A 19,832-nucleotide genomic window follows, 5' to 3' on the forward strand; every position below is an offset into this window, starting at 1 on the left:
AAACGTTGCACTCCTTGTGAGAGTACCCCATGCCTCAGGGTCTGTCCGATGGGAGGGTCTGAGAAAACTCTCCCAGAAATTTGACAGTGTTCCCCTACCTCTGCTGGATTGAAGTTGTGTCTCTCTCGCCTGTACTCCTTGGTTGTCCAGCGAAGTGTGCACTCTGCCGCCAGCGTTTTCAGATGGGAATTTTTTTAATAGTTCCGCAACAAGGGCTTTCGGGTACTGCCCCATTTTTGTAGATCTGTCCGCCTCAGGAATAAGAGATATAAAGTTCTCCTTGTAGCGTGGGTCTAAAAGTGTCACCAACCAGTAATGACTGTCACCCAAAATTTTGAGAACGCGAGGGTCATAGGAAAGGCAGCGTAACATAAACTCGGCCATGCGTGCCAGACTACTAACAGACAAGACTTCCGTGTCCTCACCAAGAGGATGACTGACCATGCTCTCCTCCTCCTCCTCTCTGTCCTCTGGCCATCCACGCTGAACAGATGGTATGACAGCTGTGCAGGTAGTACCGTCTATAGTGCATGAAACTAGCTCCTGTCCTTCCTCCTCCTCCTCCTCTTCCTCATTGTCACCCAATCCACGTTGGGATGAGATGAGGCTTGGCTGTGTGTAATCACCCTGTATGGTTCCTTGCTCCATCTCATCGTGCTCCACCTGCAATGCATCCTATTTGATTGTGAGCAGAGAGCGTTTCAGAAGACAGAGAAGCGGGATGGTGGTGCTAATTATGGCATCATCGCCGCTCACCATCTTGGTGGAGTCCTCAAAGTTTTGGAGGATGGTACATATGTCTGACATACATGTCCACTCCTGAGGTTTTATGTTTGGAGTCTGAACTGAATACCAACGGCCTTGTTGATGCTGGTACTCAACAACTGCCCTCTTCTGCTCACAAATCCTTCCCAACATCTGCAGTGTAGAGTTCCAATGTGTGGGGACATCACACACAAGTCTGTGAGCCGGAAGCTGCAAACGCTGCTGAAACACTGCAAGGGCGGCGGAAGCTGTAGCTGACTTTCTAAAATGGGCACACAGGCGGCGTACTTTAACAAGCAGAACCAGCAGCTCCGGGTAGGATTTGAGAAACCGCTGAACCACGAGGTTAAGCACATGGGCCAGGCATGGTACGTGTGTGAGCTCGCCTCGCCTCAGAGCCACCCCAGGTTCCGGCCATTGTCACACACGACCATGCCTGGCTGTAGGTTCAGCTGTGTGAGCCACAGATCTGCCTGCTCTTTCACAGCTGTCCTCAACTCTTCAGCATTGTGCGTTTTTTCACCTAAGCATATTAGCTTCAGCACAGCTTGTTGCCGCTTGGCCGAGGCAGTGCTGCTGTGCTTCCAGCTTGTGACTGATGTGGTCATTTCGGAGATGGAGGCTGAAGAGGAGGAGGAGGCTGAGGAGGATGAGGTGCAGGAGCTGTAGACCATGGGGGCAACCCTGATTGACCTAGGGCCTGCAATCCTTGGCGTCGGGAGGACGTGTTCCGTCCCAAGGTCCGACTGGGTCCCGGCTTCCACTATGTTAACCCAGTGTGCCGTCAGCGAGATGTACCGTCCCTGCCCACAAGCACTTGTCCACGTGTCCATGGTTAGGTGGACTTTACCGGTAACTGCGTTGTTGAGAGCACGGCTAATGTTTTGGGACACGTGCTTGTGTAATGTGGGGACGGCACACCGGGAGAAATAGTGGCGGCTGGGGACCAAGTCCCGAGGGATGGCCGCCGCCATCAGGTTGCGGAATGCTTCCGTCTCCACGAGCCTAAAAGGCAACATTTCGAGTGCAAGCAGTCGTGAAATGTGAGAATTTAGTAGTGTGGCCTGTGGGGCGTTGGCTGCTTATTTGAGCTTGCTTTCCAAGGACTGGGGTATGGACAACTGAACGCTGCGCTGGGACAAGGACATTCATTGACGTGCTTCCTGATGCTTCTACTTGAGAGTGTGCAACGACAGGTGCAGGGCAGGAGGCATGCACCATGGACAGGGGATTGGCTTGCATGCACAACAGCGGAAGAAGCAATGTTGCCACCCGCAGACACTGTTCCTGGACCCTGGGGTTCGGCCCACAAAGTCAGGTGCTTTGCTGCCATGTGCCTGATCATGCCGGTGGTGGTCAGGCTGGTCGTTTTGCCACACCTGCTGATGCTGGTCTGGCAGGTGGTGCAAATGGCCTTTTTGGGGTTATCGGCAGAGTCTTTAAAAAACAACCAGACTCGGGAAGACCTAACAGTTGTACTGGCAACTTCATTCGTGTTGGTGTTACGGGAAACGGTTGCCTGCCTTTTGTCTGCGACCACCACACTGCTTCTGCTTGCCTGTTGGGGTGCTCTGCCTCCCTCCCCCTGTGTGCTGCTATCCTCGCTCTGCATGTCCTCCTGCCAGGTTGGGTCAGTTACTATATTATCCACCACCTTGTTTTCCACTTCTGCACCCTGACTTTCTGGCAATTGTGTCTCATCATCGTCCACCTCTTGTGACACTTTCCCACCGTTGCCTTCATGTGACCGTGGCTGCTCAAATATTTGGGCATCGCTACACGCGATCTCCTCTTGCCCCGCTTCAAGTGGACCGGGCGAAAGGCCCGAATCTATAAATGGAAAAGTGAAGAGCTCTTCAGAGTGTCCAAGTGTGGGATTAGTTGTCTCTGGGTACTCGGCATGGTGGGAGGAAGGAGGATCAGGTTGAGGAATATGCGGTCCAGACTCACGGCTACTGAGACTTGACCGTGTGGAAGACAGGGTGGTGGTGGTGGTGGCTAAGTGACTGGAAGCACTATCCGCTATCCAACCAACAACCTTTTGACACTGTTCTGAGTTCAATAGTGGTGTGCTCCCCTAGAAATTGGGACAGGAAGGTCAGGCGAGAAGATGTGGGTGTTTGTTGTGGCACAATTTCGGCTTGCCCACGGCCTTGTCCTTGGCCTCTGCATGCACCATCACCATCACGTCCAGTTCCCCGTCCCTTGCCACGTGCCTTGCCCATTTTAAATGGAGGACAGTATCTTCCGCGCTCACTACAAATGAATGAGTTTGGAGCGAATTTATATGTGATCCGTGTGACGGAGAAAACAGAGTTTTAAATACCTGGCCTGTAGGTAAGTAGATTGACCAGCAAACTGCTGTGAATTGCTTCACTGACACACTGAAAACATTTTTTAATGGAGGCCAGAAATGGCAGTATTTTCTGACAACGTATATGGGAGCTGTGCGACGGAGAAAACAGAGTTTTAAATACCTGGCCTGTAGGTAACTATTTTGAACAGCAATCTGGTGTCAATTGCTTCACTGACACACTGAAAACATTTTTTAATGGAGGCCAGAAATGGCAGTATTTTCTGAAAACGTATATGTAATCCTTGTGACGGAGAAAACACAGTTTTAAATACCTGGCCTGTAGGTAACTGTTTTGAACAGCAAACTAGTGTCAAAAACTTTGCTGACACACTGAAATTTTTTTTTAATGGAGGCTAGAAATGGCAGTATTTTCGGAAAACATATATGTAATCCGTGTGACGGAGAAAACAAAGTTTTAAATACCTGGCCTGTAGGTAACTGTTTTGAACAGCAAACCAGTGTCAAAAACTTTGCTGACACACTGAAAAAATGTTTTAATGGAGGCCAGAAATGGCATTATTTTCTGAAAACGTATATGTGATCCGTGTGACGGAGAAAACACAGTTTTAAATAGATGGATTTTTAGCGCTGTAATATGGAAAGGACCTGGCTGTATTCTGCAGTGCCAACAAGCAAATGGCGCAGAAAAATCGTGTTCTCTGGATTGCTTTTTAAGCAAATAATGAGGATTAAGATGCAAAAAAAATTATTCCTGGCCCCTGAGACCTGGGTCTATTTCCAGAAATATCTAACAGCAGCAGCAGACAGAACTGGAATGGAGCCTATTGTGCTATATGCACTGGAGTCTGCTATATACACCGTCTGCCTATACACCCTGCCTGCCTGATATCTCTGCAGATGGATTAGTCCTCAGAAGGACTGTTTGTTAAGATGGATATGTGTAATGTACGGTTTTTCTCCCTACACTACCTAATACACGATCAATTCTCTCCCTGACACAGCAGCAGCTCTCCCTACACTGTCTGATCCGGAGTGACTGTGATGAGCATGGCAGCGCCAAGTCTGATATAGACCTGATGACGCTGTGCGGCCAGCCAATCACTGTAATGCCCACAACCAACATGGCTACGGCATTACAGTGCATGGCAGGCAATCCTGAGCGGAAAATAGCGTGTAGAGGGAGAAGAGGAAAAGTGTCTGGAAAACACAGCAGCACAGCACCTCAACTCAACTCTGCTACACCAGTTAAAGGGGACCAGCCCTAAAGAAAACTCACTAGCAGCAATGGATGTGGTAATACAAATGGACAGAATTAGTGAGCTGTTTCTTCAGTTAACCTGTGAAGAATTGAGAACAGTAGCAGAACATATAAAGATGTCAGAAGAACAGATTTCTAAAGCACACAACCGCAAACAACTGTTAGCTGCCATTAATGCAAAAATGGATGAGCTGGGGGAGAAAGAAGCTGAAGACGTCATGGGGACGTTCCTCCAGGAGCTAACACAGTATCTAACCAGGTTGAAGTTGGTGGATGGAGGGGTGGCACCAATTACCAAAAGCGGGAATCTCCGTCCGCAGACTGAACTACAGGAATTGAAAGAACAACTCAAAGACCTAACAACAGCCCTGCAGGAATCGACCAAAACTTCTGAACGGGTGATAGACTCAGACAAAACCTTTAACCTGCTCGGGTTAGATAAATCAGGGAGATAGTCCTCTATAACACCACTGTGGCGCCCCTGAGGGTTCAGTCACCACAGACGTGCTGCACCTCACCCAGAGGTGTGGAGTCTCCTTCTCTCAGGTAAAGAGGGAGTGCTGCCCGGAACCCCAACACCTGCATCCAACACTACACTGCTCCAGGCCGGCTGGAGGGGCAACATGCATGAGCGCAGCTGCTGAGCCCTGACCCTGGCTGGAGTGGGGGGAACCCAGAGGTAGGGGGAACCAGTAGTGGGTGTGGGTGGAGGAAGCAGTTTGAGGGAGCACTATAGAGTGAGATATAAAAAGTGAAGCTATCTTAGGGTGGCAGCTCAGTAAGAGGAGAGTGTGAAGACAGTCAGGGAGCTGAGTCTCTTTAGGTTCTCTGCTCCACAAGTAGGGCCCTGTCCTAGAGGCCCAGGACGGGAGCAGAGGAGTAGGATCCATTCTAAGAAGGGATCCTAGGGGCTACGGCGAGTGCAGGACGCACCCGTACACCCCGCATCTGTCAGAAGACAGAGGGATCGTAGGCCGCAGGAAGGGGACCGGCCCCTGGTCCAGCCGTGCTACTCTACGTCTCGGTTGGGAAAACCGGAGGCTTCTGGCTTATATAGTCAGTTGCCGAAGCCTCATTCTAATCCCCGTGAGGGTCAAGCAAGTCCGGGAACTCCGACGAGACAGGAGGGACTTCAGAGCACCCGAGCGGGATTGAGAGTGGGAAGCGCAGGGCAGGAGGGAGAAAGACCCAGCGTGAAGATGGTCTAGCTAGGAACACAAGAAAGTGGGGTTCTGCCAGGTACTCCTGATCTGCCTGAGGAAGTGCTGAACCTCCGCCTGGTGAACGCAGCACGACGTGGGAGGCCGACAACTGTACAGTGCACCAGTGGAACTGTCATAAGAACTGTGAGTAAAAACTCGGATGACTGCACCGCACTGCCTCCGTCCCTTCTTTCATCTGCGCCATCTCTCCCTCCCGGCACTACAACGCCCAGCGCAACCTAAACCGCTTTACACTGCCCTGGAGCAAGCTCTACCTGTGGGGAGCCACACCACCCCTGCTGCCGTAACACCAGCTCCAGAGGACTGCTCCGCAGCGGCGGCACCCTTTAGCCGCAATCCACAGGTGGCGTCACGAACTTTACAAATCCCCTATAAATAATCCCCCTTTTTACTGACCGCCCTGGGTCACGGACCGGGCCAGCTACCGTGATATCCCCCAGCAACCAGAGGCCCGGCTGCCGAGTACCACACGGCCCTGGGGGCGTGTCACCACAAATCACCATAAGGAAAGAATTCAAGATCCTGGGACAGATTGGAGAGTGTGAACAGAAAGAGAAACTGTCTTATATGAACTTGTTGCACCAGATCGATGCAGGCTTACAGAAAAGCTACCAGCCAGATGAGATCGTTGAGGGGGTGATGAAAGTGATCAGCCCAGGATTGAACCTCTGTAGTATGCTAGAAATGAAGAGTCAATTGACCTTGCAACAGCTGAAGATGATTTTAAAAGGGCACTATAAAGAAAAGAGTACTTCAGAATTGTTCCACCGACTCATTAACCTCTCACAGAAAAATAACGAATCAATCACCCCAAAGTTTCTTGTTCAGAGCAATTGAACTGAAGGGCAGACTGTTGTTTGCATCCAGAGATGTAGAAGCGGAGGAGAGGTTTGATGCTGGACTAGTCCAGAAGAAGTTCTTGAGATCATTGGGAATGGGGTTAATCAGCAAAGACATCAAGTTGCAGCTGAAACAGTATCTAGAAGATCCTGGCATTCTGGATGAAGTCCTAATTGAAAAAATGAATGAGGCAGCTAGTTTGGAGTCAGAGAGTGAACAAAAGTTAAAGAAAGGCTCTGCTCCTAAAATCACCAAAATGAGTCAGCTGAAGTTGGAGAACCCTGGTGGCCAGTCCGAAGATCATCATGGAGACCCTCCAGTGCCACCTCCGAGAGGGAACCTTAAAGCACCAACAAAATAGAGGACCGCCAGCGCTGACGGGGAGGAAGTAATAGGAGAACTGCGAGCCGAGTTAATTGAGGTGAAAAAGTTGATTCGTTCCAGGCCAGAACCTGTATCCCTCAGACCCAGGAGTGGGTTCCAAAACAGAAGATACCCGGCTTGTGAAGCGTGCCATTCATCAAATCATAGTACGGTGTGTGTCCACTGTCTAAGATGTGGTGAGGAAAGACATTATGACAAAGAATGCCAATGGTCACGGTCGTTTGGGGTTAAAAGACAGGAGGTTGCCAGTGCGGGGCGACTGGTAACCGCGACACAGAGGAGGCCCCAGAAGCAAATCCAAATCTCACCAAACCCCAGAATGGCACATGAGATAAAACGGCTGCGTCAGTACTATCCTCAAATGTGTTCCCGTCTACAACAGCTGCAAGAGAGACAGGGGCATCAGTTACTTAATGCCCAGTGTGGAGATAAAATGATGTACTCCTGGGAGGAGGATTCCTTGGTCAGTAAAGATAGCCTCATCAGCCTAATCGGTGAAAGATGCCTTATACAGTGCCAGCTAGATGGACTCCTGGTAAAAGCACTGTGGGAAATGCATGAACCTTCACCTTCCTTCTATTAGTCGCAGGTGATATTTCTCCCAACCCAGGACCCTCCAGTAATAATAACACTAACTCTTTCCCTGTTACATTCAGAAACCCTGCTAATCTCATTAATATTCCCTGCATATCTTCTGTCTCATTCAACTGTGCCCTTTGGAATGCACGCTCAGCTTGTAATAAACTCTCTTACATCCATGACTTTTTCCTCTCTAATTCCCTCAACCTTCTGGCTCTCACTGAAACCTGGATCCAGCAGTCGGACACCACCGCCGCTGCAGCTCTCTCCTATGGTGGCCTACATTTCTCTCATACCCCGCGACCTGACAACAGATCAGGTGGAGGTGTTGGTCTGCTTCTTTCAACAAAATGTACTTTTCAGGTTATCCCCCCTGTACCCTCCCTTATCTTCCCATCCTTTGAGGCCCACACAGTCAGACTCTACCGGCCCTTCTCCCTGCGAGTGGCGGTTGTCTATCGCCCCCCAGGTCCCCCCCGTCAATTCCTGGATCACTTTGCTGCCTGGCTTACAAATTTTCTATCCTGCGACATCCCCACGATAATCATGGGAGACTTTAACATCCCAATTGGCGATCCTCTTTCCCCATCTGCCACGCATCTTTTATCATTAACCTCCTCCTTCGGCCTCTCACAGCTTGCTAATTCTCCTACACATGAGGATGGGAACACATTGGACCTGATCTTCTCCCGGCTTTGCTCAGTACATGACTTTACTAACTCTCCCCTTCCACTCTCTGACCATAATCTTCTTTCATTCTCTGTCAAGAACTGTGACTCTACTCAAGACACTCCCACCGTCCACACTTATAGAAATTTACGCGCCATTAACACCCAGAAATTTATAAAAAGGTTGCAATCATCATTGGCCCCAATCTCCTCCCTCTCATGTCCTGAATCTGCATTGAAGCATTATAACAAAATAATGCTATGCGCCCTGGATGAAGCCGCACCTCCTACACAAAGAACAATTCGGCATAGACGGCGACAACCCTGGCACACACCTCAAACACGTCTTCTCCAGAGGTACTCCAGGTGCGCTGAACGGCTGTGGAGAAAATCAAATCTGCCCGAAGATTTCCTCCACTATAAATTTATGCTGAAAACATATAACTCTGCCCTTCACCTCTCCAAACAAACCTACTTTAACAACCTCATCATCTCACTTTCCAATAATCCTAAACGACTCTTTGACACGTTTCATTCTCTCCTCAATCAAACAGCACAGGCCCCGACCACCGACCTCAGCGCTGACGATCTGGCTAACTATTTCAAAGAAAAAATTGACCATATCCGACAGGAAATTTTCTCCCAATCCCCAAATGTTATGCATGCTCCCCCCCGCCACATTGTATCTTGCTCATTTTCTGACTTCGAACCAGTCACGGAAGATGAAGTGATCAGGCTCCTTGCATCTTCTCGCCCTACCACCTGCACCAGCGACCCTATTCCCTCACATCTCCTTCAGTCCCTTGCTCCAGCTGTCACCTCTCACCTAACTAAAATTTTCAACCTTTCCCTCTCATCTGGTATCTTTCCCTCTTCTTTTAAACACGCCAGCATACAACCATTACTTAAAAAACCATCCCTCGACCAGAACTGCACGGCCAACTACAGACCTGTTTCCAATCTTCCCTTTATCTCTAAACTCCTGGAACGCCTGGTCCACTCCCGTCTAATCCGCTATCTCTCAGACAACTCTCTTCTTGACCCTTTACAATCTGGTTTCCGCTCTTTACATTCTACTGAAACTGCCCTCACTAAAGTCTCTAATGATCTACTAACAGCTAAATCTAATGGTCACTACTCCCTGCTGATTCTCCTGGATCTCTCTGCAGCATTTGACACTGTGGATCACCAGCTCCTCCTCACTATGCTCCGCACTATTGGCCTCAAGGACACGGTTCTCTCCTGGTTCTCCTCTTATCTCTCTGACCGCTCCTTCTCTGTGTCCTTTGCCGGCTCCTCCTCCTCCCTACTTCCTCTTACTGTCGGGGTTCCTCAAGGATCAGTCCTAGGCCCCCTTCTTTTCTCCTTATACACCGCTCCTATTGGACAAACAATCAGTAGATTCGGTTTTCAGTACCATCTCTATGCTGATGACACCCAATTATACACCTCTGCTCCGGACATCACCCCTGCATTACTACAAAAGACCAGTGATTGTCTTTCTGCTGTGTCTAACATTATGTCCTCCCTCTACCTAAAACTGAATCTGTCAAAAACTGAACTACTCGTCTTTCCTCCCTCCATTAATCTACCTGTGGCCAATATTGCCATCTCCGTTTGTGGCTCAACCATTACTCCCCAGCTACAAGCCCGCTGTCTTGGGGTCATTTTTGATTCAGATCTTTCTTTCACTCCTCACATCAAATCACTCGCTCGTTCATGTCATCTACACCTCAAAAACATCTCAAGAATCAGGACTTTTCTCACCTTTGACTCGGCAAAAACTCTTACTGTCGCTCTTATTCATTCTCGTCTTGACTATTGCAACGCTCTACTAATCGGTCTCCCTCTTACTAAACTCTCCCCTCTCCAATCCGTCCTGAACGCAGCAGCCAGGATCATATTCCTCGCCAACTGCTACTCGGATGCCTCTTCCCTGTGCCAGTCATTGCATTGGTTGCCCATCCAATATAGAGTTCGTTTTAAACTTATCACGCTTACCCACAAAGCGCTCCATGCTTCAGTACCCCCCTACATCTCCTCCCTTGTCTCAGTCTACCACCCTACACGTGCCCTCCGTTCTGCAAATGACTTGAAACTAAAATCCTCCATAATCCGAACTTCCCACTCCCGTCTCCAAGATTTCTCGCGTGCTGCGCCAATTCTCTGGAATGCACTACCCAGGACAGTTCGATTAATTCCCAATACCCACAGTTTCAAGCGAACCCTAAAAACACATTTCTTTAGACTGGCGTATCACCTAAACACACTCTGTCCATCCCAGCTTTCCCCCATATTAAAATCTTCTTCAACTTCGGGTTCAAACCAACCATGCACATAAAAGCCTCTGTCAGGACTGCACACATACTGGCTAGCGACCAGTCCATGTATTATTATTTATCCTATTCAGTATATCAAGGCTGCATTATACAATATATGTACCTTTTACCTTTTGTGTCTCCCCCACTTCCTCATAGACTGTAAGCTCGCGAGCAGGGCCCTCACTCCGTTCGATATGAGATATGCTTATTCTGTATTGTCTGTATAAGTCCCCCCTAAAATTTGTAAAGTGCTGCGGAATATGTTGGCGCTATAAAAATAAACTATTATTATATTATTATTATTATTATAAGCAATCAACATGCGTTACTCTGGCAATCTCACTGCGATAAAATGCAGACCAGCGGACCTTAACAACCATCAACTGCCCCATCAACCACATCCGCTGTTTCTTCATCCTCATCTGTTACTCTGCCAAGTACTGGCACGCAGGTCTCCCACCGCAGAACCTCTGCTTCTCTACCCGCTGCAGTCAGGCTGAGTGAGAGCCCGTCAGCTGTACCGAAAGCGGACATGCCTGCAGTGTATGTTTCACCGTGCACACTACATCTTTCTCAATCCACCGTAACATGTCCCCCTGCACCTCACTCACGGTCCAGCAGTTTGTCAGTTTCACTGTACTCCGCCTTCTCTCAGCACTGCAGCCAGCTCTCAGTCCCACAGTTGTTGTCACATAAAAGATTGTTTCCTCCCACACATGACAAAGCTAAGAGGTGGAAATCCACCATCTACAATCAATTGGCCACGGAAATGGTGGTGTCAGGCCCTAATTTTTTGAACTGTGAACACTCCTGTATGGCTGCTTTTTTACTGAGGAGGTAACCGAAGAACCTGGAAGAAACCCCCGCAAACACGGGGAGAACATACAAACTACTTGCAGATGTTGTCCTCTATCACCATAAAGGAGTTAGCTCGTTGTCTAGGAGACCGACCACCGCAGCTGTCTACCTTGTGAACATTGTGTTGAAGCTTACAAGGTGTCACGGGTTTACCATGACAGAGAGGAGCCAGAAGACCGCAGCGTCTGATTCCTCCGACTCCTGCAGTCATTATAAAGAAGCCTTTCGCCTTCATATTAATCGATGCAGGAGTTAATCTGCTCAGTTGTGAGCTCCTGGAAGCTTACCGTGATTTAGGCTCTCAGCAGATCTGTCCCGTGCATCTCCCCTACTGTGATAAAGCTGTACCCCAACACATCAGACTGTCGCCTACCGTGGAAACCTTGAAAAGGAAGCTGAAGACACACTTCTTGTGACAAGCATACAATATGTGGTAAGCCTCGCTCCAGCATACCGCTGCATAACTAGCTGTACCCTGACCTAATGTACCCTCACCCATCCCTTGTAGATTGTTTGTGCGCCCTCGCGGGCAGGGTCCTCTCTCCTCTTGTACCAGTCGGTGACCCCTTTTGACATGTAAAGCGCCACGGAATAAATGTCGCTGTAATAGTAATAATAATTATAGTACTTGTACTCTGGGTCAGTTGATGGCATTTTCCAGATGTCTACCCCTAATTTGATGTGTTTTAGCAGCTTTTGAAGGTGTTGTGTATGCGTTTTTTTGCCCCCCATTGAATCCTATGGCGTTTGGTAACGTTCGACGAACATTCGACGAATAAATCGGCGAATATTGCAAATTTGGCGATTGTAATCCGAACTGAATATTGAAACATTCGCTCATTTCTAGTGCTGGGTACTCAAATCGAGCAGGTCGGAAGTTCTGAGGTGCTCGACTCAAGTAACGAGTATAATGGAAGCCAATGCGAAACTCAAGTGTTTTTCCAGAAGACCCTGTGAGCCCCAATGGGGACAGTGCCCATAATGTCTGTAAATTGTCTGAATTGTAATGCCCTGTGGAATATGTTGGCGCTATATAAATACAAAGATTATTATTATTATTATTATTATTAAGACCCTTACAGGAGAGCAGGGGAAGCAGGAAAATCGCTGAAATGGATGGAAACAGCATGGGGAAGACTCCTGGATGCATCACTGGCTCACAGGTCGCTGCTGGGAACAGTGTTGTCAGAGTATTACTCCACTTTTACAGACTGACAGTAAAACATACAGAACCGAAGATAAAATGGATTTTACAGTAAAAAATGTTAAAAAACATTCTTTCCTGTATAATGACTTGTAAGGCAAAATTAAAAAAAGGTAAAAAAGCACCTCCTCCACTCCTTAATAGCCGGGACATCTCTCACCGCATTTCCCCCCTCTTCAGTAGATAACATAGTAGAGGGGGAAATAAAACTACACCCACCGGTAAATGTAATTTTAACATTTTACTTTCTTATCTGGGCATGTGGTGTGTGTGGTATGGTCAGACACATCTTGTTTAATTTATGATGGAGGGACTCTGAAACTCACAAAGCCTATGCGAACAATAAAAGAACTGCCTAAAATTAGAAGGAAGAGGGACTCCGATACACCCTGTATTAGACATAAATGAGGGCCTCATACACTGTGTCTCATTATCTACCTTTTAAGACACTAATTGCCATTCCTCACCGTCATATTCTTCTGATTGTGGCTGCTCAAATATTTGGGCATCAATACATAATACAATTGTTACACACACGCAGCTAGGTTCAGATAGGGAGAGACGGGTTTCATGAATCTTTTGGAATCCTGGGGGAACCATTACTCAGGGCAACCATAGGCTGCAGCTTCTCTCAGGCACATGATAGATTTAATTGCTGACCAGACACATCTGACAAGAGTCTTTTTCAACAGTTTAACAGTGGAATTTAATCTGAAGCACGGCCGGTGCAATTCAGGGATATTACAGCAACAATCTTCATTACAGTACAGTCTGAGTTTCTTGAGCAACTGGCTCCAGTAACAATACAGTAGTTTCTTCACAAGGCTCAGTATTACAGTCTCTTCAGTAGCATAATTCAGCATAGATTATATCTCTTAGCAGCACACTTCTATGCATACACAACCACAGGCTTTTCCTTCACAAGGATACAATAGTACACAGCATTCTTTATCCTGCATGGAGATGGAGGGGGGAGGGTTTGATGAGTGACACAATTCCTTCCAGTCCTTATCTTCCTGCCCAATAATACTCTGCACTGTTAGTTCAGGGAGTTTATCTGACCTGTGTTTAGTTTCTCTCCTGATAAGAACCCTGTTCAGTTGCCTTCTGTCAGATCCAGATAACACACCACCTTTCTCTTGGGCTTCAGCCAGACTACAATAACAAGTTCCCCACAATCCCCCTGGGGCTCTGCTAAAACACTCCTGTGACTGTGTTAACCTCTCTAGTTGCTGGATGCTTCTGAAGCACAACACTTCCTGTCTCCTGTGCTTGTGTTATTTGTAACAGTTGCTGGATGCTTTTGAAGCAACAGCACTAATTCTGCATGTCACACAATGGTCTCCTCATGTCCCTCTTGAAACGTGTAGGGTGAGAGGCCAGAATCAATAAATAGAAATGTAAAGAGCTCCTCGGAATAACCAAGTTTAAGATCACTTGGTGTCCCATGCCCCCTGCAAAGTGGGACAGGTAGCTTGTAGTGATGAGAGAACGTTTCGGATAAGTGGTTAACCGAGCATGCTCGTTTGCTAACCGAGTATCTTTGGCATGCTCGAAAAATAGGTTTGAGTCGCCGCAGCTTCATGTTTTGCGGATGTTCGACCAACAAACAGGCAATTCATGCATGTATTGCGGCTGTCGAACAGCCATGAGACATGCAACTGCAGCAGCTCAAACCTATTTTCTGAGCACGCCGAAGATACTTTGTTAGCACTCGAGCGTGCTCGGATAACCCCTTATCCAAGCACGTTCGCTCATCACTAGAAGCTAGGTCTCATGGATGAGCATGTTTGTTGTGCTCCTGCAGCAGACAGTTTCACCTGGCCCATGGTCTTGGCCTCTGCGTGCACCCTATGCAACACGTCCACTTCCCTGTCCCTTACCGCACAGGTATATAATATGTGCCTGCAAACTTTCTGGTATTAATAGGGAAAAGAAAATATGTAGCCCTGAAAAGGACTTTTGTTTTTAGGCTGCAGCAGCAGCAGTATATGTACCTATAGAAATACTGTAAGGCAATAAACCCTGCATATATGCCTCTAATCCAAAACTATCCCTCCTGCACCAACTATCCCTACATTGAATGCAGGTAACAGCAGTTTTACTAGAGAAAGGACAGTATGTGGGACAGAAAAGGACTTTTGTTTTAATGGTGCAGCAGCGGTATACAATAGCAATTAAACACTACCTATATGCCTGCTCTAATCTAAACTCTCCCTCCTAGATCAACTCTCTCTGAACTGCTTCCAGAGGAGAGTGTGCCGAGGATTGCCTCACTGGGTCTTATATAAGACCCAATGATGCGATGCAGCTGACCATTCACAGTAATGCCAGTAGCCAACATGGCTATGGCATTATCGTGCATGGCAGGTAATCCCTGCATATTCACTCGTTATCTAACAGCAGCAAAACATGTGGGGCGGGAATTCGAACATGGCACTTGAGCACCCGCGATACTCGATCGAGTAATAAGCGTCCCCGAGCACCCGATGCTCAATCGACTATTGAGCAGTGGCGAGCACATTAGCTCATCACTAGAAGCCAGGACAGTGAGTATGCCAAATTTAATTTTTATATGCCATGCTTTTTTCTGCTCCTGTGCTAACATATATTAACTTGATGAATGACAAAAGGACATTTTTGGGCTTTTGCCAGCTTAATGAACCATACAGATACACTGAGGGCCCGATTCATTAAGACTGTCATTTGTGGTGAGCCTTTTCTGCCATTCACACTACCTGTAGCTCTTAACATGATGTGGACAAGGCCTAATGCTGCTTTTAGATGGGTAAATAATTGGGTTTTCAACTGTCAAGCCATCTAAACAGGCCAGCAAGACACTTGTTTGTCAGGTGTGATTATGTTTTAGCCTGTTTAAAAATTATAGTTCTTGGCTTCACATTGTCTTGTGTAAATGGGACGTGGGCTACCGAGAACAATGATATCCTTTGTGCACAGAACAATCGTATTAGCTGTCATTGGCCAACCAACTAGCATGTAACTCACAACCCTAAACAGCTATTCAAAACTTTAAATTCTCTCCTCCGTCCCCCAGTGCCTCCTCCCTCTCCTCTCATCTCAGCTGAAACTTTGCCACATTTTTCAAGCAGAAGATTGATAACATCAGACAAAGCTTTTGCCTAAAGTCCCCACAGCCCCTCCTCACACCTACTAAATCCTCCTCCTCCAAAACCAGCTTCTCCACCATTACGGAAGATCAACTCTCCTCTTTACTCTCCAAATCACACCTCACCACCTGCGAACTTGACCCAATCCCGTCCCACCTCATCCCTAACCTTACCACTATCCTCATCCCAACCCTAATCCACCTTTTCAACCTGTCACTAACAACTGATGTCTTCCCCTCATGCTTCCAACATGCTTTGATCACACCCATTCTCAAAAAGCCATCCCTTGACCCATCCTCTCTGTCTAACTATCGCCCCATATCACTTCTCCCCTATGCCTCAAAACTACTGAAACAACATGTGCACTTTGAACTGTTCTCCCACCTCTCCTCCTGCTCACTCTTTGACCGCCCCCAATCTGGCTTCCAACGACACCACTCCACTGAAACTGCTCTGACTAAAGTCACCAATGACCTACTTACTGCCAAATCAAGTGACACTACTCTCTCTGTCCTCCTCCTCCTGGACCTGTCATCTGCCTTTTACACAGTTGACCATTCCCTCTTACTACAGACTCTCTCATCTCTTAGCATGAAAGACTTGGCCTTATCTTGGATCGCTTCATACCTAACTGACAGGACATTCAGTGTCTCCCACTCACACAAAACCTCCTCATCTCGCCCCCTATCTGTCTGTGTCCCCCAGGGTTCAGTCCTAGGACCCCTGCTCTTCTCCATCTACACCTTCGGCCTGGGGCAGCTCATAGAGTCCCAGAGTCCCATGACTTTCAGTATCACCTCTATGCTGATGACACACAGATCTACCTCTCTGAACCCGATATCTCCTCCCTACTAACCAAAATCCCACAATGTCTGTCCGCTATTTCATCCTTCTTCTCTGACAGATTTCTAAAACTTAACATGGACAAAACTGAATTCATCATCTTTTCACCGTCTCACTTAACCCCCCCCCCAATTGACCTATCCATCAAAGTCAATGGCTGCCCACTCTCCCCAGTGTCGCAAGCCCGCTACCTCGGGGCAATCCTGGACTCTAACCTCTCCTTTAAACCACATATCCAAGCCCTTCCCACTTCCTGCCGACTCCAACTCAAAAATATCTCCCGGATCTGCACATTCCTCAACCACGAATCTGTAAAAACACTAGTCCACGCCCTCATCATCTCCTGCCCCGACTACTGCAACCTCTCGCTCTGTGGCCTCCCTTCCAACACTCTCGCACCCCTTCAATCTATCCTAAACTCTACTGCCCGACTAAACCACCTGTCCCCCCACTATTCCCTGGCCTCTCCTTTCTGTCAATCCCTTCACTGGCTCCCCATTGTCCAGAGGCTCCAGTTCAAAACCCTAACCACGGCATACAAAGCCATCCACAACCGGTCTCCCCCCATATATCTGTGACCTAGTCTCCCAACACTTACCTACACGCAACCTCCGATCCTCACAAGATCTCCTTCTCTTATGTCCTCTTCCTACAATCGTATACAACATTTCTCCCGTGCATCCCCCCTACTCTGGAACTCTCTACCCCAACACATCAGACTCTCGCCTACCGTGGAAATCTTCAAAAGGAACCTGAAGACCCACCTCTTCCGACAAGCCTACAACCTGCAGTAACCCTCGCTCCACCATTTACTGCACGACCAGCTCTACCCCCACCTACTGTATCCTCACCAATTCCTTGTAGATTGTGAGCCCTTGCAGGCAGGGTCCCCGCTCCTCCTGTACCAGTCTATTTATTATTATAGCACCATGGAATGAATGGTGCTATAATAATAAATAATAATAACTGATCACCGCAGTCAAATTATGTAAACTCAGCATAACAAAAAATTCTGGTCTTTTCGTGACATGCTAGAAAAATTATATAAGTAATTATATAAGATGAAAAAGAATTATATGTTATATCTGTGCACACAAGTCCCTGGACTGTGGCCAAATGTGTTCTCATGTATATGATCCATCCTCCAGGGCAGCATCACAGGGGAGGGGAGAAATAAGATAGCCAAAAGTGCAGAAAGACCATCAACAACAAGAAGGGAAAGACCGGGCATACAGAAGAGAGCGTAACATCGAATAAAGATTAAGAATGTACCTCATCGCAGATTTCTCCAAAGAAACATGGATTCTGCTCATCACACTGCTGGCACTTCTCACTTGGTAAGATTCCCATCCTTCACTCTCTCTTTATATGAAGTGGTTTGTCTGTTCTTTTAGTATAATAGGAGAAAGATAATGGCTTTACATGCATGAACCTGAATGTACGTATTCTTCATTAATGGATGGGATATATTTACGATAAACATTCCTGTTGCCTCCTATTCCTAAGATCAGCAGTAGGTACCAAGCCTAAACATGTACTATGTTAACACATTACTGCACATCATGTTCTGTTAAATGAACACTTTTATCTTCTCCCTTTAATAAACTATACAGTAAACTAGAAGGTAAGATGGGGAATATATAGACCTCTATTCATCTTTTTCATTCTGCAGTAATTTGCTCCTTTTTAGTGAGTTTAGTATTTGCACCTTATCTCTATACTTTTTTTTGCCATTTTTTAGTTGTTTTTCTTTTTAACGTTTATTTTTAATCTTCCTTAAGAACTTCGCTTCTTTAGATGTTTTAGACAGATTCATGGAATGTGACTTGATGCATTTTTTTTTCTTTCTTGGAGTAAGGTTTCTGAAGGAGATTAAGATTCAATGCATTTTTGCTATTTTATTTTAAATAGATTTGCAACTGTTGGCGCTAAAAAGTTGCAAAAACTGGTTTAAGAAAAAAAAAATTTAATTGTGCACTAAATTCATGAACCTTGCGCACCATTTATCCCAAATGATGAATTGGGCATATAGTTTTTATAACCAGCACAGTGTATTAACCAATAGCTTAAGTGCCCTCTAAGGCTCCGTTCTCTCAATGAGCTTTTGGTGAGTGAGTTTTTGATGTTGCAGATTTTCTGCAGCAATTCTGTACACATTAAGCAAAATAGGTTACTTGCATTTTTTTAAAAAAAATCAGCAGCATCAAAAATCATTGCGGTAACCTACTCTTAGGTCTCATTCAGACATCAGTTTTATTCAAGTACGAGAAAATTAGACAAAGTTTCATAAGCGATTTTCATCAGAGTTTTATCAGATTTTCATCCGTTTCATCTGAGTTTGGTCCGATTTTCACCATTTTTTCTCATTTGTGGGAAAAAAAGTTTCTCCACCTTTTATCAAATAAAAGGGAAAAAACTAATACTACACGGATGGCTTCTGAGTGCTGTCCGATTTTTTTCACAGACCCATAGACATGCATTGCTGAGTTTGATCTGACACTTGGATTAAGTCTTTGCAACAAATCACAGACATGTGAACAGCCCCATAGACTATCATAGCTATGAGTGCTAAACGTGAAAACTACAGTTATCACTCGTATGCGAAAAACTGATGTGTGAATGAGCCCTTATGCTACGTTAGTATGTATAAGCAGCTTTCCTTTATTTGTAGACATTTTTACTTCTCTTATCTTCAGTTTGAGTCTCATTAATCCATACACCACTGGGCTTTTTATAAATATTTAAATTATATATAATTCACAAGTAGTTTCTGTAATCATGCAAACTTCCTAGGTAATTTGATATTTAGCCTAATAGCTTTTCAAGGAGTGAGCTGTTCCCCTCCCCCACCAGGAATGGTTGACATCAGTTCCCATTTGTGAATAGTAGAAATGGCTGAGGTGCAGCCGGCGTGCCACATTCCACTATCTACTATTTTTACTTTGTAATCTGACACAGGCATTAACCGGCAGGCTGGAAACAACATACATCTGTGAACTGAACCCAAGTGAAAAGTTCATTTAAGAAATAATCCATTTCTTTAAAAATAAATCAACATGTACAAGTCTAAAATAGGGCAGTATATAAAGAGCGTGAGCACCATCTACGTCCTCATCATAAATTTACTATCTTGATGTTTCAGCCCCATTTCATGGAATTGGTGGAAACCCAATTTGTATTTTCCTGGAAACTGTACACTACTTACTATGTGACTATATGTTAAAAAAAAACAAAAAAAAAACAAGGGAAATAGAAGCTGCAGCTCTATTCACAGATGGTGGTGCTAAAAAATCCTCTCAGAAAAGTAGCCAGAAAAAAATCTTTCATATATAGGATAACATACCTTTTGGAATGTTGTCTCTTTTCTTGTTTTTTTTTTAATCTATAATAAACAAATCCATATATAAAATTCATTGTATAAATGTCCTTAAAACAGTGTTAGGA

The 19,832-nt window shown here is 46.2% G+C and overlaps 1 protein-coding gene and 1 long non-coding RNA gene across 4 annotated transcripts in view; one reads left to right on the plus strand and one right to left on the minus strand.

The window, feature by feature from the left end:
* The window catches only part of LOC141156695 (uncharacterized), a 467,223-nt gene extending 448,795 nt beyond the window's left edge, over positions 1 to 18,428 (minus strand). Inside the window, exon 1 of the long non-coding RNA XR_012247701.1 lies at positions 17,661 to 18,428. This is a non-coding gene — a long non-coding RNA (uncharacterized lncRNA). The remainder of the gene's footprint in view (positions 1 to 17,660) is intronic.
* LOC141156683 (cytochrome P450 3A8-like) overlaps positions 1 to 19,832 on the plus strand; it is a 476,433-nt gene that overhangs the window by 234,825 nt on the left and 221,776 nt on the right. For all 3 annotated transcript variants that reach the window (XM_073642945.1, XM_073642936.1, XM_073642955.1), the window contains one exon: positions 17,537 to 17,725. In XM_073642945.1, the coding sequence (XP_073499046.1) occupies positions 17,655 to 17,725 (71 nt within the window). In that variant the 5' untranslated portion in view covers positions 17,537 to 17,654. The remainder of the gene's footprint in view (positions 1 to 17,536; positions 17,726 to 19,832) is intronic.

The sequence above is a fragment of the Phyllobates terribilis genome, unplaced genomic scaffold (genome assembly GCF_046119375.1).
Source record: "Phyllobates terribilis strain yellow unplaced genomic scaffold, ASM4611937v1 Scaffold_1__5_contigs__length_1240528914, whole genome shotgun sequence".
Taxonomy (NCBI): Eukaryota; Metazoa; Chordata; class Amphibia; order Anura; family Dendrobatidae; genus Phyllobates; species Phyllobates terribilis.